The sequence below is a fragment of the Antechinus flavipes genome, chromosome 2 (assembly GCF_016432865.1).
Source record: "Antechinus flavipes isolate AdamAnt ecotype Samford, QLD, Australia chromosome 2, AdamAnt_v2, whole genome shotgun sequence".
Taxonomy (NCBI): Eukaryota; Metazoa; Chordata; class Mammalia; order Dasyuromorphia; family Dasyuridae; genus Antechinus; species Antechinus flavipes.
This window is the reverse complement of record NC_067399.1, coordinates 431,778,552-431,806,355: the sequence shown is the minus strand read 5'-3', so window position 1 is coordinate 431,806,355 and position 27,804 is coordinate 431,778,552. Positions and strand designations below refer to the sequence as shown.

Sequence of the window (27,804 nt, the reverse complement as noted above, 5' to 3'; positions counted from 1 at the left end):
ATGAAATCCAGATGTTTAATCTTGACATCAACAATAGGGCAGCTCAAAAGAAAGACTGGGGCAAAGTTAAGGTAAAAATAGTAATTATATTATGCAAGTAAGGTACAGAAGAAGAATAGACACAGAGACATTAGAAAGAAAGGAGGACTCATACTTTTGAAAACCTACTCACATTGAAATGTGTTAAATAGGCAACATTACATATAAATTATGAAGGGTAAAGCACCCTCCAAAATCCATAAAGAAATAAGGGGGGAGGAATAGTGGATGGGGAAGCAAAGGGTGAGAGAAGAAAACAAGGGAGAGATTCATGGTGGGTGGGGAGGAGAGCGGGGAGCGGGGAGGATAAGCAAGACAAGTTAGAGGAGAATTAAAGGAAAAAGTCTGCAGGGATAGGAAAGATATGTGTGTGTGTGTGTGTGTGTGTGTGTGTGTGTGTGTGTGTGTGTATGTGACTGTATATAGCTACATATGTGTACATAAATATATCCTTTCTTAACTACAGTCTGCTTGGGGGTGGAGTAGGGATGAATAGAGATGAAAGAAGGGAAAAAAATAAAGTTAAAAAGTGTATACAAGAGAGCAAAGAAAAGATGTACACTCACGACTATAATTTCTTTTACTAATATGTATGTAGGTATGTGAGGGTATATGTGTATGTGTATACATACATATGTATATATATTTTTTCTTGAATTGTTAATTTGTTGTTATATATTTTGAATCCTACTTATTCTGCTGGGCACATGACAATGTTTTTTTTGGTTTGTTTTGTTTTGTATTCCTTTTTTGTTTTTATTTTTTTCTTATTCTTTTTTTTAATAAAATAAAAATTTTAAATTACTATCTCACACATGCATTGTGAGGGATCATATGATGTAAATCTCATAAAATGCTTTATAAAGCATAGGGTACTATATCACTATAAGCTATTGCTACAAAAGGAAAGTCTACTGATTTCATGTGTGTGAGAAACCAGAATAGAAAAAGATTAGCTGTGACAGGACCCAGAAATCTGGTGAATGTCCTTTATTTCTGATGCTTATCTCTAAGGCTAAATTTTTCATAAGCAAGTGATTCAATATTTGTTTCCAAGGGCCTGAATTTATACAGACTGATTTCACAATCAAGATGCATTCTTGCCTATATATAATGCTGGTCCCACAGAAGGTGAGTACAGAACAGCAGCTCACTTTGACTCCCTTCACTCCATGTGGCTGGGAGTGGAACCTACACCATGAAGGCTATATTTCTAATGCTGACACTGATGAGCATTTTAAGTGAGTATCTCTTTCCTGAACTAGGCTTAAACCTAATGTTAGTGGTCCTCTTCCATTGATTGACACAGAGAGTCCCTGGATAAGAATACCTGAAAGTTGTACAGGCTTCCTATTCAGGATAACAACTTTAAAAGAAATACATTTATATTTCTCTATGCAATGTCAAGCTTAAAAGAGAACTAAGGAGACAATACAGGTATTAAAAAGGCTTGAAGAGACCTAGGAACAAACAAAATTATGAAGGAAGAAGCATACATTGTAAAATGCTGGTCCTGAAAGAAGTGAGAGATAAATGTACTTTTAGAGATGAAATGGAATTCTGAAATTAATATCAAAGACAGAATTGAATCTGTTAGAATAGAACAGATCCTAGAACATAGAATTTTAAATCTGAAAGCATCTTCAGAAGTGACTTTATTTATTCACTTCATTTTAAAGAAACAGAACTTGAGACATGTTGAAAGCAGAGAGGATATTTCCTTTCATTACATTGAATGGAACTTTCTGTCACATTAAAAGAAAAAGTTTCCAAAGTCTAAGAGAGCAGAAGGGGAGCACTGTGGAATCATTTAGACCATGTTGGTTTCTCCTTATTTGACTACTTCTTTATTTCTGTTCCAGATGTGGAGTCAGTCCTAAAAATACCAGTAAGTGTCTCTCAATGTCAAAACTTTCAGTATTATTTCCCCATCTTGTAATAACATAATAATTTAAATAAATATGGTCCCACATTTCAACTGAATTATTTTGAAGGAAAACCAGTGCAAAATTTATTAGATATGGAGATTTATTTCCAAATGGCATTCTGATTCAGCATTCAATAGGCTTTTCTCCAAATGAAAATAATAAAGTCATGTTCTGAATAAATACAAACCAAGTCCACAAGGGCCAATAGCCAAGAGGATATCCAGATAGGATAGGTAAAGCTCAAGGTCATGAATCAAAAAACAATGTTTTAGGGACTTTTAATATAGAAAGATCTTCTACTAATACAGATCAACAACTTGGCTGTAATTTATAAATGTTGAGGGCTGTCAGAATCACAAGAGTTGTTAAGATACTTGTCAACATGATTATATAACCAATATTAAAAAAAAAAAAAAAAAGGCAGGACTAGGACTAAGTTCTTCCCTCCTCCAAAACAGACTGCCTATCTATCTTTTCTGTCATGTTGCTTCTTGCTATGCATACTCTACATATTCAATAATTATCTGCTTCACAGAAGATTACAACTCTGGAAAACAGAGCTCCTTATATTTCCATGGCTATGAAATATAGAAGAAGTTGATAGGGGATGGGTTATTGGTCTCAGAGGTGTAGATAGTAAGCATGATTTTCACAGTATTTCCTGATCATTTTCCTTTTCGGGTCCAGAGACCTAAGCATTTCTGCATTTTTGTACTTGAGTTTGCAAAAAATTCAAGAAGGATCATATATATTATTGATTTTTCAGATTGATTGCAGTGGATATGAAAAACTGCCACCAGGAAAGACTCCAATGTGCACTCTTGAGTTAATACCAATATGTGCTTCTGATGGGCAAACATATGGCAATAAATGTGCTTTCTGCCATGCTGTTAAGTAAGTAATGACATTAAATGGAAAAGAAAAGAATAATAGGTTGTAACTCAGTTAGGGATTGTCATGGTCAAGAATTTAGTGGTTAAGACAAAAGAAACATATTCTTGAATGATAGATGAGACTAGGGAATGAGAAACATTTTTCTAGCAGATTGGAATGTAGCAGTGGTTCTCCTAGCCTTGTGATTCACACTCTTCTCTTCTATAGTTACTCTCTCCATTACCCTTCCCTTCCTCTGATTGTACTGCTATACCCATTTTATAGATAAAGAAACTAAGGCTTCAAGAAATAGAAAGAAATATCAAAAAAAAGCATAGATTTTTTTGTTAAATGTATGCTTAATATCTAACCTGACAAAAGTGTGATTTTATGACACATTAAGAAATGAGTCTTTATCTTGTGAATTTGATGCCAACTGGTATCAAACACATAGTAATAAAAGGATGTTTTGTTTAAACTTTAATTTTAATTTTATATTTATTATACATACCAATAAATTACTATCTTTTTTAAAAAGTATAAAAATATATAAAGAAAATAAAGACAAAGCCAGGATTTGAACATAGTGTTGCTACTATGACACTGTGTCAGATCTATCAGTATGACTCAAAATGAACAAATCCCTTAAACTCTTTGGCTCTCTGTTTCCATATGAAGAATTAATTAAATACTTCCATAGTAGACCCACATAGTATACATATATATAAAGTTAGGATATAAAATTAGTTAAACAGGATGATCAGTATATTGCTTCCAGAGTCAACAATCATGTTAGCAATTTCTTCCAGAATAAACAATCAAAGTATTTATAAATTTATAACTAGTTGTCTATCTTTGGACAACTCACTCAATACTCAATATTCATTTTTAATCTATAAGAACACAGGATTCCATTAAGCCTTTAGGTTCTGATATGCTATAGGTCTACTTCTCCTTAAGTACATATATAGTTGTTCATATATCCTCTCTTCCACGTTTATGATTCATTCTATTTATCAAATCAAATGATGACTAGAAATCACTGTGAAGGCAGTGAGAAATTTTGACCTTTTTTATGCATATTTTCTTCTTCACACCCATGATTCATTCTATTTATCAATTCAAAAATTAAACAGAGGCACATATATATGTGACATGTTGTATTTATAACTCTGTTCATCATAATTTCCTTCAAAAGATTGGTCTCATTTTTGACTACTAACTGTTTTAAATTTCAATATGTCTGCATACCTCTACTAAGGCCTTATTGTGACAGAGGTATCTCCCTAGATTCTCAGAGGTTGTCCCAGGTGTATGCAAGTCCTGGTCTCACTGAGGACAATAACAGACTTTCCATTTGGAGATCTGCCTACCTTAATGGCTCATGGCAAAAATGCTGTCTTCAGGGAAGTGAATTTTCTTTGGACACAGCAATTCTTTGAGACAAGAAGGAATTGATATCTGCTTTATTATAAAATGTTCACAAAAAGTATAGTAATATGAAATGGAAAGAAGCAAAAATCTGATGTTGATTGATAAACAACCATCAGCTATGGTCATTTTAATAGAAATAAGATAAAACATTAGAAGGCTCTCTCCTAACAGAGTTTTCATGGGCTTACTAGTAAAGAAATGAGAAATATATTTTGGAATATGGCCAATGGATTCATTTCTTTAGAATTTTGTTGTTCTTCTTGGTTGTTGTTTCTTATTCCTATGCTAAATTGTTATGAGTGGTAGCTCCATTGCTAGAGAGAAAATTGGGGAGTAGAGAGAAATTGAGTGGAGAGAAAATGTTGGGGGTTTTTTCAATTAGCATTAAATATTTTAAATAAAGAAACAATGTTTTATGAAGAAGTTTATAGAACAACAGAAACATAATATCACATAAACATGGAATCTCAGTGGGAAAAGGAATAGCAGAGATCCTGCTTTTATCCAGTGTATGAATCTGCTCTACAACATCATCTCCAAGTGGTCATTTTTTTGTTAAACACTGCCTGTGACAGGAAGCTCAGCATAACCCCCAAACTATCCACAAATCTTCTAAAATTTAATGTCAGAAAATAGGCTTGTATATTACTGATCCTCACTTCACTTTTCTGTTCTCATTCCACAGGCAGAGTGATGACAACATCAAATTTGTACATATGGGGGATTGTTAAATTACATCAGTTTGGAAATGTCCCACAGTGCCTTTCACTCCCATTATAACAGTACAAAATACATCTAATTCCAGAAGATTTTCCTTCTTCAGAATTCAGAAAATTGGCTCTTCAACCTTGATTGATATTGTTGCTGGCAGAATAAAGAAAAGTTCACTGAATTTTTTGTTTGAATTTTGTCAGTAGGAAATTTAAATGGAGAACTAAAGAATAGCAAGGTATCAAATATCATATAAGATTGTAATAAAAAATATTTTATATACACAAGACTTGGTATTGGGATTGGGAAGACAGAACATGTTCACTGACCTCAACACTATTAAGGAATTGAACTTTTTCCTGCTTTGATCTAAAAGAAAAAGGTTAAGACAAACTGAAGTTTGTATGTGAAGAGTGGGAGGGAGGCCTGCTTATGGAGAGAAAATTTCACCTTGATATGATGAAAAACTTCCTAACAATTAGAAATACTTAGAAGTGGAATAACTAGCTGCCCAGGAAGCAATGACTTTTTTGTAACTGAAATTTTTCAAACTAAGGCAAGATGATCATTTGTTGGAGATGTTTTTAGAGGATAATTCTGCTATTTTAGCAAAGCTTTGAACCTTTTATTAAATCCACTAAGATTTCTGATCTTTAACTCCTCAAGGATGTCCTACTAAAGTCAAAATAATCCAGGGAAATATTGAAGTTCATCAATTGAAAATGAAATCTCTAGGTAAAGAATGCAGAAAAGGCATCAATCAGAAATTGAGAAAATTCCCTAGAAGAAAAGAAAGCAAAAAAATACAGAGAGATTTTCTGATGAATAAGAGGGTGTTTCTATGATTGAGATTATTTCCAATAGTCTGAGTACAGGATATGTATTTATGGCATGGAAAACATCCCAGAGCACTTGTTTTGGTTCTTAGACCTTGGGATCAGATCCATACCAATCTATTCCTGTCTCAAAGTTATCAGAACATCAGAAATGAGAGCTGGAATCTTGCCTCTACAACTTTGTGTGTTCATGAGCTTCAGGCAAATCAGGAAAGTTCTGCTGTCTTCATTTTCCTCTCTGATCAAATAAAGTACTTGGATTAGATAGTCCCCTAACATTTCATTGAGCTTCAAATCAATGGTCTGTTATAAGGTCCGGGCTTACTTTCTGGAAGGCCTCAGGATCAGTCAGAGTCAGGATCAGTCAAAGTCTTTGTCTTTAGGGGGAGAAGTGAAGGAGGCAGACAAACTACCATGTGGCTTACCAAAGATGTATCTTGGACTCTGAAGTCCGGAATCTCCAGCCTCTCTCCTCCTCATCCTGCAGCCAAGTCACCCTAATTTCTATCTCTCAGCCCTCCAATCCTTGCTTACAATTATCTCACCATCACACATTCAGCAAGTGCCAATCATGAGGAGAGTCATCATATTACTATATCATCTAAGTATATGTTTATAGGACCATTATCTCACATCAAATAGGTAATTAGCCTTAAGTGCTCTACTGTCTGATTCAAGTACACCTTTTCAGAGTTTCAGCTGTCTACAATCTATATGACCTAAAGAGAAGACTCTGCAAGCCAATTTGTCATCCATGTTTCACTAGACAAGGCTTATGGCCAGCTTGCCATTGGTCAAACGGCTCAGACTTATTGGCACTGCACACACATAAAATTCAGAGGCACACATCATGGGAATAAATAACAAAACAGAGAACTAAACTTTTTATCAGCCACCATGAACTCTCACAAATCCTATAAAATTGGAATTATGTCAAAGCCACAAAGTAATTACTGCTATCTCCATAAACCAACATAGCAATGTAGCCAACGTTATGCCTCACGTAGTATAAGGTGTCAGTGAGTAACTTCTGGCTAAGATGATCCTCTACAAGGCACGAGTATCAATATGTGACCTGGGGGTGGCTCACCAGATATTTCTAGCCCCTTGTCCCCTCATCTTTCTCCAAGGGAAACTTTATTTCCTGCCAGGAAGAGAAGCACATAGAGCTCAGAAGCTTAGCCACTCTGTTCTCTTCAAGGACAGGAGATGCCAGGCTAGAATTATATCTATTTGCTCCCTTAAATATTGGTAGCATAGGGAACATTGTTTTCAGGAGCAGGCTAAACTTCTGATCACTGTTCACTGTTGGGATAAAAGGACCAGTTTGTCAGCTGACTACTGGGCTTATATTCCAAAGAGATTTTTAAAAAGGGCAAGAGACCTGTATGTGCAAGAATGTTCGTGGCAGCCCTTTTTGTAATGGCCAGAAACTGGAAACTAAGTGGATGCCCATCAATTGGAGAATGGTTGAGTAAATTGTGGTATATGAATATTATGGAATATTATTGTTCTGTAAGAAATGACCAGCAGGATGAATGAATATATTTTGGAATATGGCCAATGGATTCATTTCTTTAGAATTTTGTCTTTGAGGCCTGGAGAGACTTATATGAACTGGTGCTGAGTGAAATGAGCAGGACCAGGAGATCATTATATACTTCAACAATAATACTATATGATGATTAATTCTGATGGATTTGGCCATCTCCATCAATGAGATGAACCAAATTAGTTCCAATAGAGCAGTAATGAATTGAACCAGCTACACCCAGCGAAAGAACTCTGGGAGATGACTATGAACCACTACATAGAATTCCCAATCCCTCTATTTTTGTCCACCTGCATTTTTTATTTTCTTCACAGATTAATTGTACACTATTTCAAAGTCCGATTCTTTTTGTACAGCAAAATAACTGTTTGGACATGTATATGTATATTGTATTTAATTTATACTTTAACATATTTAACACCTACTAGTCATCCTGCCATCTAGGGGAAGGGGTGGGGGGAAAGAGGAGAAAAATTGGAACAAAAGGTTTGGCAATTGTCAATGCTGTAAAATTACCCATGCATATAACTTGTAAATAAAAAGCTATAATAATATATTTTTTTAAACGAGCTAAGGGAACACCAATAATGTCAAAAGCCTCAAGCATAACTTCTATTAATGCCTTTGTCATTTCCTTGCTCATAGGCATAGCAAAAATAAAACCTAAAAAAAGTGTCAATAATCACATGAAGATATTTTTGTTTCCCAAAAGAGGAGTAATGAGTAACATCCATTTGCCATAACTCTTTAGGCTTATGTCCTTTTGGATTATTATCTGAAGGCAATAATGGTGGATAAAATGGAACACAAGCCAAACAGGCCTTCATTACTTGCCCTGCCTTTTCTTTTGTCAGACCAAATTGAATTCAAAGAGCATGAGCTGATTGAGGATATACCTGCTCAGAACATGTAGCAGCTTGAAGCAGAGGATGAATATGACTGAGAGCAGTTAGGATAGAATCTGCCACAGAGTCACAATGAAATACAGGCTCTGGTAGTCGTGTGTTTATATGGGGTTTATAAGATATTAGGAATAGTCCCTGAAAGTTGCAGAGATTTTTTTATGGCTTTTTCAAACATATTAGCAAGCAACACAGGATAAATAGCTAAAGTATGGACAGATTGAACTGGAGAGTGTAGCCATTCTAAAACTCCTTGTTCTTGATGAATAATTGCAGTTGGAGTGTTTTCTGTGGCTACCACCGATATCTCTATAGACTTTTCTAATTATCTTGTTATGCCACAGTGTCTTTGAACTGTTCTACCTCAGTTTCCTTGTACTAGTTTCCCTTATTGTCCTGATTGAGTTTCCCTGAATTGATCCACCTCAGTTTCCTTAACTGTTCTGCCTCAATCCCCTTAGTTGTAAAACCCTGCCTCTGGTCCATTAAAACTGAAGACCATTTTCTCTAAGGTTATAAATTGTCAATGTGAGACTCAAGATGAGGGGAAGATCAGACTTCCTGGCTCCTAACTCCTTCTGCCCTCAAGAATTTATGACACTACACCCTCTAAAATATTCCAAAAGATAAGACTATCCTGGATACCTCATTGACATCTTTACTTCTGTTTATTCAGACATCCTGCCTCTGGCTTCTAGTAAGAATTTATAGCCTCCCCCCAATCCTGACCGAACCTGACAGAAAAACTTCTCGCTCTTTTCTTTCTTTGTTCAAAAAAAATATAAAAAGACTTGGGATTCTCCCATTTGTCACTGGATACTTTGAGACGAGAGTCCTGTCCAGTCAATTGTACTCTCCAATTAATAAAATATTAAAAACTCTCTCATCTCTATCTTGCCTCAGTTTCTCTGGCATTACATTTTGGAGGCCCCAGCAAGATATTACAAACTGAGAATGGGAGTAGAGATTAGAGACTTTCGGGTCTCTGCTTTCAGCCTTGGGGTGGCTAGAGATCTGAGTTCTTGGCCTGGAGAGACTAGTCCTCTGGATTTGTTTTCAGAGTCTCCAGGGAAGAGAGAGGTTTTCAATTGCTGCCACACCCGATGGTGACACCTTCATATTTGGCTTTGAGAGAGTAAGTGTACATGTCTGTTTTAGGACATCTGATCTGTTCTGTCTGTTTATGCTAGCATCTGTATTCTCAGAATAATAACATGCCAATGGGCATCAAATTCTGAGAAGGGTATCATTCTGGGACCCTGGAAGATAACCTCTGAGTGTCTTATGTGTTATATGTTTCTTTAATGTTGTAACTGTGTAGTCTATGTGATTTGTGTTTTGTGTTCCATGTGATGTGTGTTCTATGTTCTGTGTGATTTGTCTGCTTTGCTAACTTAAGAGCTCTGTTAAGTTTTAAGAACAATGGTTAAGAAATTTGGGAATTGGTTATTTGAAAATTTGCTTGTGATTTTAAACTTATTAACCTGATGTACTAATTTGTGAATAAAAGGAAGAAAAAGGCAGACTATTTATTTACCATATCCAGGGGCCTGGGGATTTCCCACCTGAACTGGCACTGTTCCTAGTCAGTCAAGCTGCTGTTTCAGGTCCTGATCCAGATCCTGTGTCTGTGTTCTAAAGCTTCTTTGTCCTGTTCTCTGTGTTGCTAAGAGGTCCTGAAGCTAGCCAGAGCCCTGTTGTAGGTGAGGATTGAGGAGGCAAGACTCAGCAGGAAGAGTGAAGACAAGAGTCCACCTTATTGATCAACTCCAAGCACTTATATACCATAGCATTACATAAGTATAAACAGAGCATGCGTCAATCCTCTAGAACTCCTTGTTTTAGAGATGCAACACGTGGTGACCTATACCTTACATCTCTGGTTTATGTCAGATTGTCCTTGACAAGATCTTGCCATATTTATGGTTCCAAGGACATCATGTCACTGCAGATGTTCAGACATCCTGGTGCCAACTTTCAAGCTTATTCTGTTGGTATATATGCCTATACTGACCTCAGGAAATAGGGGTTATCTAACAGTATTCAAAGGCTCTTTCAGTGTTCCAAGGCACTTTGGTGCTTATAAACCCAGGAGATAGCAAAAGCCGTCATGTCCCCTGACTTCTCAGGAAACTGATAGCCCGCAGAGGGGATGGGGAGCTAGCCCAGGCATAGCTAGCAGGGTTTCTAGCAGATGAAAAGATTTTATACCTTTGTCTGCAGTCTCCCCCCCCCCCAAAAAAAAAATCCATGAACTTCAACAAAAAACAAAGAACTTAGAAGATGCTGTCGAACAAGTAACTGCTGTTACTCTTGTGATAATCACCATCATTCAAACTTGTCGATGTTCTCTGTTTAAAGACTTCCAGTAGCTCTCAGGTTAATCTAGGAGATTCTCCCAAAGAATAGCAAAACAAAGGAGAAAATGGTCTTACAAATAACCATCCAAGTAAAAATATTCTCAGAGCTACACTACTCTATCAAATTGTGATTTCATCTGTCTCCCTTGCTTCTCTCCTACCATAACATACAACTCTAATGTCATCATAGTGATCATTTGCCCATTATTCTGGAATATCTCTCTTTTCACCTGACTTTTTTACAAGCAATTTCAGAAGCATGTTTGTTAACTCACTGATACTTCCTTTCTCAAAATCAGAATTTGATACTTTATAATATGAACAGCCAAACCTCTAATACTGTCTTATTAAATAATCTTTAAAGTCTATTACTCTATGATAATTAAGCTTTGACTTCAACATCTCCTCTCACTTAATATATTTCAAGCAAGTAAAAAGCTATCTTCTGAGAGAACAGTTTAAGTGACTGGGAAACCTTTACTCCTGAGAGGTAGATGAAATGGTGAGGAAACTCAACACTCAATTTTGAATTCAAAAACTTCTTTACCAGTCTTAATGTCATCATCTCCACACTTTGAGATGGAGCACATCATTCAAATGCTGTGCACCTGTTATCATATCTGAAAAAGGACCATCTTTTAGAATAGACAAAGATTAGATGTGACAGAACTCAAGAATCTGGTGAATGTCCCTTCATTTCTGTTTCTTACCTCTAAGGTTAAGCAACTCAGCTATAATTATAAATATTAAAGGTTCTCAGAATCTGCAAAAGTTATGAAAATACTTGTCAATGTGATCATACAAGAATATAAGAGAAGCAGGACTGGGGTCAGGTTTTCCTGCCTCCAACGCGGACCATCTATATCTCTTCTGCCTTATAAATTCTTACTCTCCATATTCTAGAGTCAACAATTGTCTGCTGAATAAAAGATTAGAATGTTGGAGATTAAATCTCACCATTCCTCCATGACTTTGAAATATAGAGGAAATGTCAGGGAGTGGGTAATTTGTCTCAAGGGTTCTGTGTGAAGAATGTAGGCATGATTTTCACAGTATCTCCTGACCATTTTCCTTTTTAGAATTAAAGACCTAAGCATCCCCAGGTTTTTAGAAGCTTAATTTTCTTTTCTTTTTTTTTTCTTTTTTCTTTTTGTTTGTTTGTTTTTATTTTTTTTTTTAATAATTTTTTATTGACAGAGCCCATGCCTGGGTAATTTTTTTACAACATTATCCCTTGCACTCACTTCTTTTTTTTTTTTTTTTTTTAGGTTTATTTATTTATTTTTTTAAATAGGTTTTTATTGACAGAACCCATGCCAGGGTAATTTTTTACAACATTATCCCTTGCATTCACTTCTGTTCTGATTTTTCCCTTCCCTCCCTCCACCCCCTCCCCCAGATGGCAAGCAGTCCTATACATATTAAATAGGTTACAGTATATCCTAGATACAATATATGTATGCAGAACTGAACAGTTTTCTTGTTGCACAGGGAGAATTGGATTCAGAAGGTATAAATAACCCAGGAAGAAAAACAAAAATGCAAACAGTTTATATTCATTTCCCAGTGTTCTTTCTTTGGGTGTAGCTGAGAAGCTTAATTTTCTATAAATCCTATGACCTAAGAGGGAGATAATATTAGTGATTTTTTAGGTTGACTGCAATGGGCATGAAAAACTGTCCCCACTAAAGCCTCAAGCATGTCTTATAAATTATACAACAATCTGTAGTTCTCAAGGAAAAACATACCAAACAATGGATCTTCTGTCATGCTGTCAAGTAAGTAGACATTAAATGGGGGATAAAAAGAGAATTAATAGGAGCCGTGTTTGTAGGGGTCGAGAATTCAGTAGTTAAAACAATGAAAACTTGAATTCTTGAATTCAATTCTTGAATGATGTATGAGACCAGAGAGTAAGAAACCATTATTCCATGCATTTAAAGCATACCTCAACTAGCAGTGAGGACAAAGCCAAGATTTGAACCTTCAGTGACACCATGTCATCTCTATCAATAGGGGCAACAATAGACAAGTCCCTGAAACTCTTTAGGCCTCTGTTTTCATATGAATAGAATGAGATGCTTCCATAATTTGTTTGCAAATGTTTAAAATTAAGGTATAGTTAGGCACAATGATCAGTATATTGCTTCCAGAGTTAACAATCATGTTAGCAATTCCTTCCAGAATAAACGATCAAATATTTATGAATTTAACAACTAGTTGCATACCTTTGGACAAATCACTCAAATTCAAGATGTTCATTTTTTATCTATAAGATCACAGGTGTCCGTGAAGCCTGTAAACTCTGATATGCTGTACTTCTAATTCTTCTCCTAAAAAACATCCATAACCATAAAAGACATATAACCTCTTCTCCACATTCATGATTCATTCTATTCAGTTCAAATGCTAAACAGAGGAATATACACATATGGGTTATATGAATTATAGATATATAGATATATTTGTCTCATATTTATAAATCTGTTCATTATATTTCCTTCAAGAGATTTGTTTCATTTTAGACTAGTAACTTTGACTTTAAACTTTAATATGTCTCTATACCTCTATTAAAGAGCTCCTTTATTGCCTCATTGTAGAAAAGAGGTGGCTCTGGATTCTCAGAGGTTGCCTCAAATGTGTACAAGTTCTGTCCAGGTCTTACCAATGTAAAAAGGCTTCCAGAATAAGTAATAGTAACAGACACTGTCATTGGCAGATGTGCCTACCTAAAAATGATTCATCTCCAGAACATTGTCTTCAGGGTAGTGAATTTTCTTTGAACATAGCAATTTGTCAAGAGCTGAAATCTGCTCAAAAGAAGTCTGGAACTTTAAAGCATTGTCTTGTGTAACTTCTAGTAAAAGTGAAGTGGAGTGAAGCAAAGATTTACTGAGAAATAATCATTGTCTATAATCATTTTAATAGAAATAGAATGTGACTTCAGAAGGCTGAAAACTGTCTACTGACTTTCCACAGAGTGCTAATGAGATTATCAGTGAAAAATGAGACATTTATTTTGGGATTGGACCAATGTGCTGATTTGTTTGGGTTTTTGTGGTGGTAGTGGTGGTTTCTTTGTTTCCTGTATTAATTTGGTTCTAATGTTAAAGATAGGCTTGGTGAGTGGAAAAAAATTGAGAAATGACCAAATGAAATATTTTAAAACTAGAAACAGTAACTTTTATGAGGACATTTAGAGAACAGCAACACAGTATTGTACAAAGAAGGAATCTCAGTGGGAAAAGAAATATCAGAGATCATCTAATCCTGTTTTTACTCATTGCTATGAACCTGTTCTGCAATATCACCTCCAAGTTCTCATCTTATTTCTTTTTAAAAACTGTCTGTGACAGGAAACTCAGCACTACCCCAAGACAACTCCAAACATTTTAAAGTTTAACATCAGAAAATGGGCTTGTGTATGAGTGATCCTCACTTCACTTTCTATTCTCATTCCACAGGCAGAATGATGACAAAATTAAATTTTCACATGAGGAGGCATGTTGAATTAGAACATTAGTTCTGAAATGTCTCCCAGTGCTTTTCTAGAAATCTAGAAGATGATGCCCACGTCATTTGCTATTCCCAAAAGGTTCTCTTTCAGAATGTTGCATCTTTAACTGCTTATATTGTTTCTTGTAGAATAAAGGAAACTTCATTAAAATTTTTGCCTGAATTGTTAGAAGGAAATTTTAATAGGGAATTTGAGAAATAGTAAGATGTCATAAAGGATTGGAGTCAGGAGTATTCCAATTACACAAGACTTGGTATTGGGATTGGGGGAGACAGAATGTGTTCACTGATTTCAAGAGGTAGAGAGATGTTTTATGAAGAGAGGAGAATTTGAGCTCAATATGATTAAAAATTTCCTAACAATTAGAGTAACTCAGGAATAGAATAGCTAGCCATGCAGAAGGCAGTGACATTTTGTAATGAATTTTTCAACCAAATGCTAGATGACCATTTATTAGAGATAATTTAGAGGATATTTCTGCTATCTCACCTATGGTTTCAAGCTTCTGTGAAATTCACTGAGATTTTTAACTTCTTCACTCTCCAAGAAAGTCCTACTAAAACCCAAATACTCCTGGGAAATATTAAGGTTCATCAATTGAAAATGAAATCTCTGGTAAATAATCACAATCATACAAATATCCTCCAACAGGTCAGAATAATTCATTTTATTCTTTGCTTTCTTTTCTGCAAAGGAACTTTCTCAGCTTCCCACTAATACCTCTTTACCAGAGATTTAAATCTATGATCTATATGACCTAAAGACTCTGGAAGCCAATTTGTCATCCATGTTTACTAGTTAAGGCTTATGTGTCCATCTTCTCATTGGTCAGACTGTACAGAGTTAATGGCACTGCACCCAAAGTTTGGGGGCACATTATGTGACTAACAAAACAGGGTACTAGCATTTTCACCAGTCCTCATAAACTCTCACCAACTCCCGAAAATTAGAATTATACCAAAGTGATAAACTAATTGCTACAAGCCAAGTTAGTAATAATGGGAATAAGGTTATCCCCCACATGTAATATAGGGCATCAGTGTGTGGCTTCTAGCCAACAATATAACCACATGTAGTAATGATGTCATTATGTGGTCTGTGACATACAATAGATACTTTAAGCCTCTTTTCTCATCACCTTTTCCCAAGGAATGTAGAGAGCCAGAACTCTGAAAAGATGTACTTGAATCAAAGACAGCATGGTGTTTATAGTCAAGCACCTACTCAGTGTGAGATAATGGTTCTCTAAACATATACTTAATGTGATGTAATAGTTGTACATGCTCAGTGTGCTGTAGTGATATAATCATACTGAGGTAGTTAAGGGAGTCACAGATACAGAGGTCTCTTGAAGCCACAACTCTCTCAGATACAGACACAGAGAAGACTTGAGACTCCAGATTCCAGACTCTATCTTTGACTAGCCTCATGGTGGCTTCCTTCCTTCATCATTCCTCCACTAAGACCAAGGACTTGGGCTGGTCCCAAGGTCCTCTAAAGAGCTAATCTGGATATTACATTTTGGCTTCTAAACATAGGGCCCTAGAAACATAGGGCCTTGCAAAGCAGGACACAGTAGTTCAACTGACGTGATTGTAAGTTCAGTGGAGAAATCCCTGTGATCTGGAAATAGGATGAGTATAAAAATAGACAAGCAGGCAACTTGGATAAGGACTAAACTAGTCACTTTCATTTTTCAGCTGAAATGAGGCAAATACTAAGAAAAGAGCCTCCCCAACTCCAAGAGAGGTATGTAGAATTCATAGTTAGGTTAGTAAAGAAGCAAGACTTGTTGGTAACTTAGAGGGAGATCAGTGGACTCTTAAATATATTAGAGTGCACATCTGTTTGGTTTTCTAAGGAAGAAAAATTAGATCCGGATATGTGGGAAATAGTGGGAGAGCAACTAATTAAATGTTATGAAACTATGGCTCCCAATTCAATTTCTGAAGAAACATTCCTTATGTACAATATAATACAATTGGCTTTAAAGAATCCCACAAGTCCTAAAAAAGGAAAAGTTTTAAGGAGAATAGCCAGACAACGAAGTATGAGGAAAAAGAGGAGGAGGGGGAAGATACTGACAAAGCAGTGAAAGGCATGGAGAGTTGGATCTTAAGTACCATGAGGATAAGCTTAAAGAGTGTGGCGCTTCTCACTTTCACAGCTCAGTTACCCCTGAGTAGGCACCCTTAAGGCATTCCCCATCTCCTGACCATCCTCCCTCAATTTTGCCTTCATGGGTAGAAGGAGGAGGAGAAGAAGGGGGAAAGGCAGTGACACCAACAGCATCACCCATGCAGCAGCTTTGTCCACCCTTTTATGACACAATTACAAAAGGTACTAATTAAAGCTAAAGAGGAAGGGCAAGATACATCTGATTTAAGAATAGATGCATACCCTGTGATTAAAGAGTTTGATTTTTAAGGTCAAGAAAAAAGAAGATACACTCCATTTAATCTGGAAATTATCAAAGATTGAAGAAAGTTTGCACTCTTTATGAATAATCTACATCATCTTATGTTAAGATATTATTAGAGAATCTGGCTTTTGAAGTTTTAATCCCTTACGATTAGAAATCTATAGCAAGGACATGTTTAGATGTAAGTCCTTATGCAGACACTTTAGGGCAGATTAATTACTCTTTGACAACATAAGAGCAAATTGTTTCTGCTGTACCATCAATGCATTTGAAAGCTCAACATTGGCAAAAAATAAAGTGAAAAAAAAAAAAAAACAGAGTGGGAGAACAAGACCCAAAACCACATGTTCAAAATGCAACAGAAACTTCCATTGAGTATCAGAATGTAGATTGAATCATGGAAACGAGAAGTGGGGCATGGCTCCAAGGCCATCCTGGGGCATGATAGCAGCCAATATTACACCCAGAGAGTCTCTAGAAGTTCAGTACTCAGACATAATCAATTAGATGAGAAGCAAACTGATGGGGAAGAGAGATTACAATTGGGAAGAATAGAGTTGTCTGCAGCTGGGACTGCTGAGATATCTCCTGGAGAGGTGAAATCTGTCCCTGTTTGGCCTATAGAACCTTTGCCTCCAGGTACAATAGGCGTGACCATTTCACATCCTGAAAGTGATTATAAAACAGTATGTATCCATACTGATCTGGGAAACTGGGGAATGTGTAGCTAATATACCAGTCCCTAATATAGGTAGATAATGTATGACTTATCACCTAGGAGAAGCAGAAGCATCAGGTTTACTGATACAGACTCCTAATAGGAGTCTAATTACCTAATAGGTAATTTGGTGATATTTATCCAGATTTTGCCTCTCAACAACAGAATCCAGGAATATTCCTGACAGCAGCTATAACAGCTGGCCATCCTATGCTCACTATCCATCTATGTAAATGCCATACCATTCAAAGAGTTGATAGACATAGGTGCAGATTGTACAGTCATTAGATGTGCCAACTGGCCCAGTCATTAGCCAAGATTAAGACAGACACCTATATGTCTGGCATAGGAGGATCAATAGTAACTGAAATTAGTGCCACCCTTTTGAGATGGATATTTGAAGGTGAAACAGGAGTTTTTACTCCTTTTGTAGTAGAAAAATCCCCATCAATCTATGGGGAAGAGACATTTTACAACAGTTAGGATTACAAATGAGTACTTTGGATTTTTAGGCAGGGCTGCTGTTGAAGGCCTGTTTGCACTCTCACCTGTTTACATTCAATGGAAAACTCATACACCAGTGTGGGTAAAACACTGGCCCTTAGCAAGTGATAAAATTCCTGCCTTAATAAGATATAGTTAGTACAGAAGCAACTTGACCACGGACATTTACAACCTTCTCTAAGTCCTTGGAATTTCCATGTATTTGTTGTAAAAAAAAAAAAAATCTGGAAAATGGAAGATGTTGACTGATTTAAGAAAAGCAAATGAACAGATGGAAACTATGGGAACTCTTCAGCCTGGACTTCCATCTCCTACTCAGTTGCTTAGATAATAACCTCTTTGGGTTATAGACATTAAGGACTGTTTCTATTTTATCCCTCTAGATAAAGAGGACATAAAAAAATTTCCCTTTGCAGGACCCAGCATTAATTTAGCTGAGTTTTATAAAAGATATGAAAAGACAGTTTTGCCACAGGGAATGTAAAATACTCCTACTATATGTCAAATGTATGTTACTGTTGCTCTTACTCCAGTAAGAAAAGCATTTCCAAAAGTTGTGTTATTACATTACATGGATAATATCTTGGGGTGTGCACCTGAAGAGCAAATGTTAGAAGCATGTCTGCAAAAGACCATAAAAACACTAAGAAACTACAAATTGCATATAGCTCCAGAAAAAATTCAAAGACATGTTCCTTTTCAATATTTAGGATATGAAGTATATCCTAAGGTGCTTACAGTACAAAATCTTTCTTTAAGAACAAAGAAGCTGAACCCCTTAAATGACTTTCAGAAATTGTTAGGAGATATCCAATGGACGTGTCCTGTGTTAGGCTTAACTACCTATCAATTACAACCATTATATAACATTTTAAGGGGAGACACTGTTTTAAACTCACTATGCTAGCTTACAAAAGAAGATCAACAGGATTCAAGAGAGGTTGAACTGGCTTCATCTAATGTGGTTGAAATAGTTACTCAGAAACCCTTGGAAATATCAGTTTTTGCTACAAAAGAGGCACCCATAGTAGTCCTTTATCAAGGACACAGTGTGATAAGAGTGGGTGATCCTCCAAGCACAACCAGACCATAGCCTTACTCCTTACCCAGTGCTTGTGGCTAGAATCTTATTAAAGGCCATTAAGCAAGTACTACAATTATCTGGGATAAGACGTGACAAGATATACACCTTTTATACCAATACACAAATTAATGTATGCTGTGAAAACATCCCAGAGTAGCAAATTTTATTGGCCACAGCTCCAAATTTTACACACTTGTCTCCATTAAAGATATCCCAGCTATTAAATAATTGGTGATGGATTTTTGAAGAAAAGGTTTCTAAGGTTCCTCTTAAAGGACCAACTAAATTTACAGATATATCCAAACATAACATTTGTGCTATATATTCTCATGACTTAACTATAAAGAGAGTAGTCAGAACTGCTTTTCAGTCCACTCAGCAGAATGAATTATATGCAATCATGCATATAATCTCTTATTTATTATCCAGAAGATGTAAATATAATATCTGATTCAGCCTATTAATAGGTGTGGTACAAAGAATTGCCACAGTCCAAATAAAATTTGTAGCTTCTAATATATATCAGCTCTTTAAGGAACTTCAAGAGCAAATGAGAAAGTTTCCAGATAATCCTGTATGTCCATTCTCATAATGGACTTCCAGGTCCTATTTTTTATGGAAATTCAAAGGCAGATTACCTTCTAATCATGATGGCCAATACTCCTTTATTTCAGGCAGCCCAAGAATCTTATTCTAAATACATCATGATGTTCAAACTTTACTTTGCAATTTAGGATAACCAAAGAGGAAGTTAGGAGTATAGTAAAAGCCTATACAGCTTGCCTTCCTTTCTATACTCCTACACTCCCTCCAGAGAAGAACCCTCATAGCTTGAGACTCATTGAAATTTGGCAAATGGATATGACCCATTGTAAATCTTTTGGTCATCTGTCTTTTATCCATGTTGTGGTAGATACCTTTTCAGTATTTACTTTTGCAATACCAGCAGCAAAAGAGACAGCCTAGGTAATCACTGAATTCCTTATACAAAATTTTGCAATTATGGGTGTGCTACAAGCAATAAAAACAGATAATGGACCTGCATATGCTTCTAAATACTTTGCACACTTTTGTGCACAGTATCAGATTTTACACACCACTGCCATACCTTTTAATCCTCAAGGACAGGCAATAGTAGAGAGGAGAAACAGAGACATCAAGATACTCCTCCAAAAACAAAATAAAGGAGGAGCCACAGGTAACCCTAGAAAACTTCTAAATTTAGCTCTTTATACTACTATTTTTTTTTTTTATTTTTGATAAAGATGCACTGGTTCCAGGTTTTATAACCAACTAGAAGGGCAGTGTCTAGTGCGAGCAGCTCCACTATCTTTAGATAATAACCAGGTTATGTGGAGAATGCAGAAAGTGGTATATGGAAGGGACCAGATAGGTTAACTGCTTAGGGGAGAAGGTTTGTTTGTATCTCTACAGATGAAGAAGGAATCAGATGGGTGCCAATAAGCCATATTTACCTTGTCCATTAGAGAGAGATGGAGAAGATCCTTGAAATGAAGAAGACCCAAGAAACATCACTGACTTGCCCACCACTGAAAGAGCATTGCATTTATGGCAATTGACTCATGAACATCAAAAATTGTTGATAAGATCGTTGCAGGACTTTAAAACTAGCAAGGATCATTGGATTCTCTGAAATGTGAAGTAATGGACAATAGATTGGTCTTAGACTATCTCTTGGCTGCTGAAGGAGGTGTATGTGTGATTGTTATTCATATACCCTCCTTCTAGGACTTATGGACATGTATATTCATATTGTTTGTTATATCACTATGTTGATTCATGTTGTTTGTTACATTACCGCTAGCCTGAGTTATATTACCATGTGCTTGTGTAATACCTCCCATGTTTATGGATTTATGTTTACCTGTTTCAATTTCAGCCCAGAGGAAACCTGCTAACAATAGTTGGTTTGACTCCCCATTTCTCTTTGGTGTTTTCATCTCCCTTCCAGAGACATCAGGGAGGGTGTTATCACCCCTCCCTTTTTGGTGTTCTAACCTCCCTTCCTAAGAAGTCAAGGAGAGTATCATCACCTCCCTTTTGGGGTTTTCACCTCCCTTCCTGAGAAGTCAGGTATATTTGAGTCAAGGACAGCATGGTGCTTATAGTTAAACACCTACTCAGTGTGAGATAATGGTTCTCTAAACTTATATTTAATGTGATGTAATGGTTGTACATGCTCAATGTGTTGTAGTAATATAAACATACTGAGATATTTAAGGAAATCACAGACACAGAGTTTTCTCTCAGCCACAGATACAGAGAAGACTTGAAACTCCAGATTCCAGACTTCAGACTCCATGTTTGACTAGCCTCATGGTGGCTGTCCTGCCTTCATCACTACTCCACTAAGATAGAGAACTCAGGCTGGTTTCAAGGTCTTCTAGAGAGCTATTCACGACATTACAAAGGAAGATTTAGCAGAAGGTAGAGTCACACACTTAGCTACTCTGCTGTCTTCAAAAATAGGAGGTAGTAGGCTAGAATTATACCTATTTGTTGCCTAGAATATTGTTATGATGAACTCCTATAGTCAAAGACAATGGAAAATTTCTACCTTGAGGCAAAACTTATTCATCATTTGGAAGAATTTTTATTTATATTTATTTAGTATTGTATTTTCCCCCAATTACATGCCCCCAAAAAAAACTTTTAACATTTGTTTTGGATATTTTTCATTCAAATTTCTCTCCCTCCCTCCATACTGCCACATTGAGAAGGCAAGCAATTTGATAAAGTTTATATATATATATATATATATATGTTTTGTATGTATATATGTATGTATATATGTTTTGGATAAATATATATATATATATATCCAAAACATATTTATATATTAGTCACACTGTAAAAGTTAACCTAGGAAAAAAAATTTTAAAAAATAAAATTTTAAAAGTGTGCTTTGATATGTACTGAGACATGCCAGCAGTTCTTTCTCTGGGAATGGATAGCATTTTTCACCATAACTCCTTCAGAATTATTTTGGATCATTCTATTTCTGAGAATAGGTGAGTCATTCACAGTTGATCAACTTAAAAAATTATGTCACTGTGTATAAAGTCCTCCTAGTTCTACTCATTTCACTTTGCCTCTATTTTACCCTCTGGTTCCAGAATATCTGGGTGGTTTCCTTGATAATTTCTAGAAAAAATGATGTCCAGACTCTTCATTTTGATCATGACTTTCAGATAGATCAATAATTTTTAAGTTATCGCTCCTGGATCTATTTTCCAATCAGTTGTTTTTTCAGTGAGTTGTTTCACATTGTTTTCTATTTTTTTGGAGGGGCAGAAGTGTTGTTGTTTTTTGAAATCATTAGCTTCCACTTCCTCAATTCTAATTTTTAAGCAATTATATTTTCCAATGAGATTTTGTTCCTCCTTTTCCATTTGATTAATTCTACTTTTTAAGGAATTCTTTTCTTAAGGAATTCTTAAGTCTTTTTTTCTGTTTGGTGAATTCTGCTTTTTAAGAAGTTCTTCTTTTCAATGAACTTTTATATACCTTTTTTTTTTCCCCTTTTGGCCAATTTTGCTTTTCAAGGCATTCTACTTCACATTAAATGTTTGTACCTCTTTCACCATTTAGCCTAGTATTTTTTTTTTATCAAAGCTTTTTATTTTTTCAAGCATATGCTTGGATAATTCTACATTAGTCCTTGCAAAATCTTGCATTCCAGTTCCTCCCATTCTCCCACCCCCTCTCTCCTAGGTGGCAAGTAGTCCAATATATATTAAACATGGTAAAAATATATATTAAAACCAATATATGCATACATATTTATACAATTATCTTGCTGTACAAGAAAAATCAAATCAACCCAGAAAAGAAAATGATGAAGAACAACAATAAAAGTAAGAATGCTATGTTGTGAACCACACTTAGTTCCCACAGTCCTTTCTTTGGAAGTAGATGGCTCTTTTGTTCACAAGACCATTGGAACTGCTCCAAATCATCTCATTTTTGAAGAGAGCCACATCCATCAGAATCGATCATTGTATAATATTGTTGTTGTTGTGTACAATGATCTCATGGTTCTGCTCATTTCACTTAGCATCAGTTCATGCAAGCCTCTCCAGGTCTCTCTGAAATCATTCCTGCTGATTGTTTCTTATAGAACAACAATATTCCATAGCATTCATATACCATAACTTATTCATCATTTGGAAGAATGTTATTTATATTTATTTAGTATTGTTCAGCTTATTCAGCCATTCTCCAACTGATGGGCATCCATCCACTCATTCTCAGCCTAGTATATTTTTAAAGGTGTTTTTTCTTCAGTAATTTTTTGTGTCTCCTTTAACACTCTCATTTTCCAAATTTTTCCTCTTCTTCGCTTATTTGATTTTCAAAATTCTTATTAAGCTCTTCTAAGGCCTGAGAATATTTACATTTTTTCTTGGAGTTTTAAGTCTAAAAGCTTTGACTTTGTTGTCTTCTTAATATATGTTTTGATCTTCCTTTCACACTAACAACTTTCTATGGTCATTTTTTTTTTTCTTTTTGCTCATTTTTGTACACTATTTTCTTGACTTTTTAACTCTTTGTTAAAGTGGGATTCTGCTTCCACATTGAGGGCAAAATGTCCCAAGCTTCAAGGGATTATCTGCAGCTCTTTTCAGAGATACTTTTGAGGACTTGTAAGTTTTCAATTCCTCCAAGGTTTTATGATGTAAGGGAAGAGGTGTGCTTACTACTTCTTACTACTTCCCTGGCCTGCTCTCTAGTCTGTGAATGACTTCAAGCATTTTTTTCTGCCTTGGAACTATGATGAGAGTCCCTGATATGTGATCTACTGCCCCTACAAGTTCTGGTGTATTATTGCTCTTTCTTGCCCTGGAACTGCCTCTCAGAACTGCAACCTCAGTCTGAGGGTAAGCTCCTGCTCAGTCCTAACAGAAAGAGAATACTTCTGCTATTTCAGACATGATTTGAATCTTCTGATTAGTTGTTTGATCCCCACCTGCAGGGTGAGAGATCCCAAAACAGCAGTTACTCAGAAAAACCCTCTGTTTTTTCCATCATCCTGGCTTACCCTCCAGCAATTGTTATTTCTAAGAATGAAGAACAGTAGAAAAGAAACATTAATCTAAAACCTTCTAAAAAAAAAAAAAGGAATTCAAGATGTCTTAGAAATCTTAAATCCATGTGGAATGTGGAGACAAAAAAAAAAAACTGGAAATCATGATTCAAAGAATATAAATCTGGAATAGATACCAAGGGAGTTAAATAATGAAGAAAATTAGAGGAAGAAATCATTTGTTTTCTTTAAAAGGCACAGAAAATGAAATTTTAAATATTAATAAAGTAAGTTGAAGGTGAGATGAAAGGGATTTCTACTTGACTACTCAACTGCAAAAGAATGGGGAAATAAGAATTAAATAAATAGATAAAGAATGGGAAAAAAATAATTCTTCTCTTAACTGCTAAGAGATGTGGGAACAAAGAGGAATTTGGGGGTAAGGAAAAGGAGTAAATTGGACAAATGGAATTGAATGACCCGATGAGACACCAAGGAGTCAGTCAAACAAAACCAAAAACATGGAAAAATAGGAAAAAATGTAAATTATCTCATTGAAAAATATTTGAAAATAGAGAGAAAGGGACAGGAGAGACAATCTAAGAATTATTGGACTTGCTGAATGCCCTGAAGGAAAAAAAAAAAGAGGCTGGACAACATCTTTCAAGAAATCATTAAGTAAAACTACCCTGATATTTTAGAACCAGAATCAAAATAATCATTACAAGAATCCACCCATTACCTCCTGGAAAAGACCTTTCTGAAAAAAATCCCAAAATAAAAAATCCAAGGAATATTATAGTTAAGTTCTAGAATTATCAGATCAAGGATAAAATACTAGAAGCAGCCAGAGAGAAACAATTCAAATATCAAGGAACCACCCCAGGTTCTAAAAAACTTCCATATTAAAAGATCAAAGAGCCTGGAATATGATATACTGAAAGGCAAAGAAGCTTGGATTACAATTAAGAATCAATTACCCAGCAAAATTAAGCATTATCCTTCAGGGGGAAAGATAGACATTCAAAGAAATGAAGGATTTTCAATCATTTCTGATGAAAAGACCAAACCTGAACAGAAATTTGATCTCCAAAGACAAGACAAGAAAAGCAAACAAGGTAAATAGAAAAGGAAAAGGAAAAAAAAAAAAAAAAGTTTTGTTCTGGTAGTGATTGTCATTATTCTTGGTTGTTGTTATTTGAACTCAGATCCTCCTGACTCCAGGGTTGATGCTCTATCCATTGTGCCATCTAGCTGTCCCCAAAACCATGCTTTTTAAAAGCTAAAATGTTTACATCCCTGCATGGGAAGATATTATTTGTAACTCTTGAGAACTGTATCTTTGTCAGAGAAGTTAAAAGAAGTATACTTAGAGGACATAGATATAAGTTGACTTTAATGTGATTAACATAAAAAAGAAATTGGGGTGGAAAAGGTATTGTACTAGAAGAAGAGGAAAGAGGAGGTAAAAGGGGAAGGGGGTTAAATTATGTCACATAAAGAGCTACAAAAGACCTTACAGTTGAGGAGAGTAACAAAGCAGGATAGGTATTTTTGAACCCTTAATTTCATCAGATTTGGCTCAGAGAAAAGGAATATCATACACATTTAGTCTGATATAGAAACTTGTCTTACACTATAGGGAAGCAGGAGAGTAAAGGGGGAAGGGGGAGGGAAGGAGAGGCTAATAGAAGGAAAAACAGAAGTAGAAGGAGAAAGGGGAGGATGAAAAAGGAGAGGACAGATTGATGGAGGTGGTGGTCAGAATGAAAACAAGGATGAGGAGGGAAAGGGTGAAGGGGAGAGAAAAATATAGCTGAGAAAAATAGGATGGCAGGAAATACAGAGTTATTAATCTTACTGATGGACGTGAATGAATGAACATTCCCACAAAATGGAAGCAGATAACATATTGGATTAAAAGCCAGAATCCTAGCAGAGATTGTGTACTCAAGAATCACATTTGAACCAGAGAGATACATACAGAGTAAAGATAAAAGAGTGGAGCTGAATATATTGTGCTTCAACTAAAATTAAATTTAAAAAAAGCAGGAGTAGCAATGCTGCTCTCAGATCAAGCAAAAGCAAAAATAGATCTAATTAAAATAGATAAGGAAGGAAACTACATTTTGCTAAAGGGTACCATAGATAATGAAATAATTTCAATATCACACATATTTGCACTAAATAGTATAGCATCCAGATTCTTACAGGAGAAGTTAAGTAAGTTACAAGAAGAAATAGATAATAAAACTATATCAGTGAAGGATCTCAAACTCCCACTATCAGAACTAGATAAAATCTAAGGACAAAATAAACAAGAAGTTAAAAAGGTGAAGAGGATTTTAGAAAAGTTAGGGATGATAGACCTTTGGAGAAAACTGAATGGGGATAGAAAGGAAAATATCTTTTTTTTTCTTAGTAGTACATAACACCTACACAAAAATTTCCCTTTTATTAGAAAACCTCACAATCAAATGCAGAAAGAAATAATAAATAGATCCTTTTCAGATCATGATGCAATAAAAATTACATATAATAAAAGGCCATGAAAAATTAGACCAAAAATTAATTGGAAACTACTTAATTCAATTCTAAAGAATAAATGGGTGAATCATAGAAACAATTGATAGTTTTAACCAAGAGAATAACAATAATGAGGCAACATACCAAAATTTATGGAATACAGTCAGCGGTATTCTTAGGGGAAATTTTATATTTCTAGATACTTATATGAATAAAAAAGAAAACGAGAAAATCAATGAATTGGGGATGAAACAAGAACAAAAAAGCTAAAAATTTTTAAAAATAATTAAATATCAAGCTAGAAATACTGAAAATGAATTGAAATATTAATAAAATTGAAAATAAGAAAATGAATTAATAAACAAAATTAAGAATTCATTTTAATGGGGAAAAACAATAAACATAACTATTTGATTAAAAAAAGAAAAGAAGAATTTGAAATTACCAGTAACAAAAATGAAAAGGGTGAACTTACCACCAATAAAGAGAAAATTGAAGAAATAAGTAGGAGTTATGTTGCATAATGCTAATAGATTTCATAATCTAAGTGAAATGGATGAATATTTATAAAAATATAGATTGCCCAGATTTATTGATGAGGAAATAAAATACTTAAATATTTCCATTTAGGAAAAAGAAATTGAATGAGCCATCAATGAATTCCCTAAGAAAAAACTCCAGGACCAGATGGATTTACATGTGATTTCTACCAAACATTTAATTCCAATACTATATAAACCACTTGGAAAAATAGGGTAAGACGTTTTATTAAATTCCTTTTTTTCACAAAGATATGATACTTATGTCAATACCAGGAAGGGCCAAAACAGAGAAAAGAAACTATAGACCAATTTCCTTAATAAAATTGATGCAAAAATCTTAAATAAAATATTAGCAAAGAGATTATAGCAATTTATCACCAAGATAATACATTATAGTCAAGTGGGATTTATACCAGAAATGCAGGGCTGGTTTAATATTAGGAAAACTATTAGCATAATTAATCATATCAATAAGCAAAATAATAGAAATCATATGAGTATCTCAATAGATGCAGATAAAGTACCTGAAAAATACTAGAGGAAGTAGGAATAAATGACGTTTTCCTTACAATAAGTAGCATCTATCTAAAACCGCCAGCAAGCATTATATGTAATGGGGATAAACTAGAAGCATTCCTAATAAGATCAGAGGTGAAAAAAGATTGTGCAATAGCATCATTATTATTCAGTGTTGTACTAGAAATGTTAACTTTGGCAAAAAGAGAAGAAAAAAATGAAGTAATTAAGAGTAGCTAATGAGGAAACAAAACTATCACTCTGTAAATTGATTTGATGATATATTTAGAGAA

The 27,804-nt window shown here is 35.1% G+C and overlaps 1 protein-coding gene across 1 annotated transcript; it reads left to right on the top strand.

The window, feature by feature from the left end:
* The first annotated feature begins 1,174 nt into the window (after positions 1-1,174).
* LOC127546888 (ovomucoid-like) lies at positions 1,175-5,166 on the top strand. The gene is made up of 4 exons (XM_051973795.1): positions 1,175-1,280; positions 1,902-1,927; positions 2,734-2,861; positions 4,960-5,166. Exons 1-4 carry the CDS (start codon positions 1,238-1,240, stop codon positions 5,003-5,005), a joined length of 243 nt encoding a protein of 80 aa, XP_051829755.1. The 5' UTR covers positions 1,175-1,237; the 3' UTR covers positions 5,006-5,166.
* Positions 5,167-27,804: the final 22,638 nt, after the last annotated feature.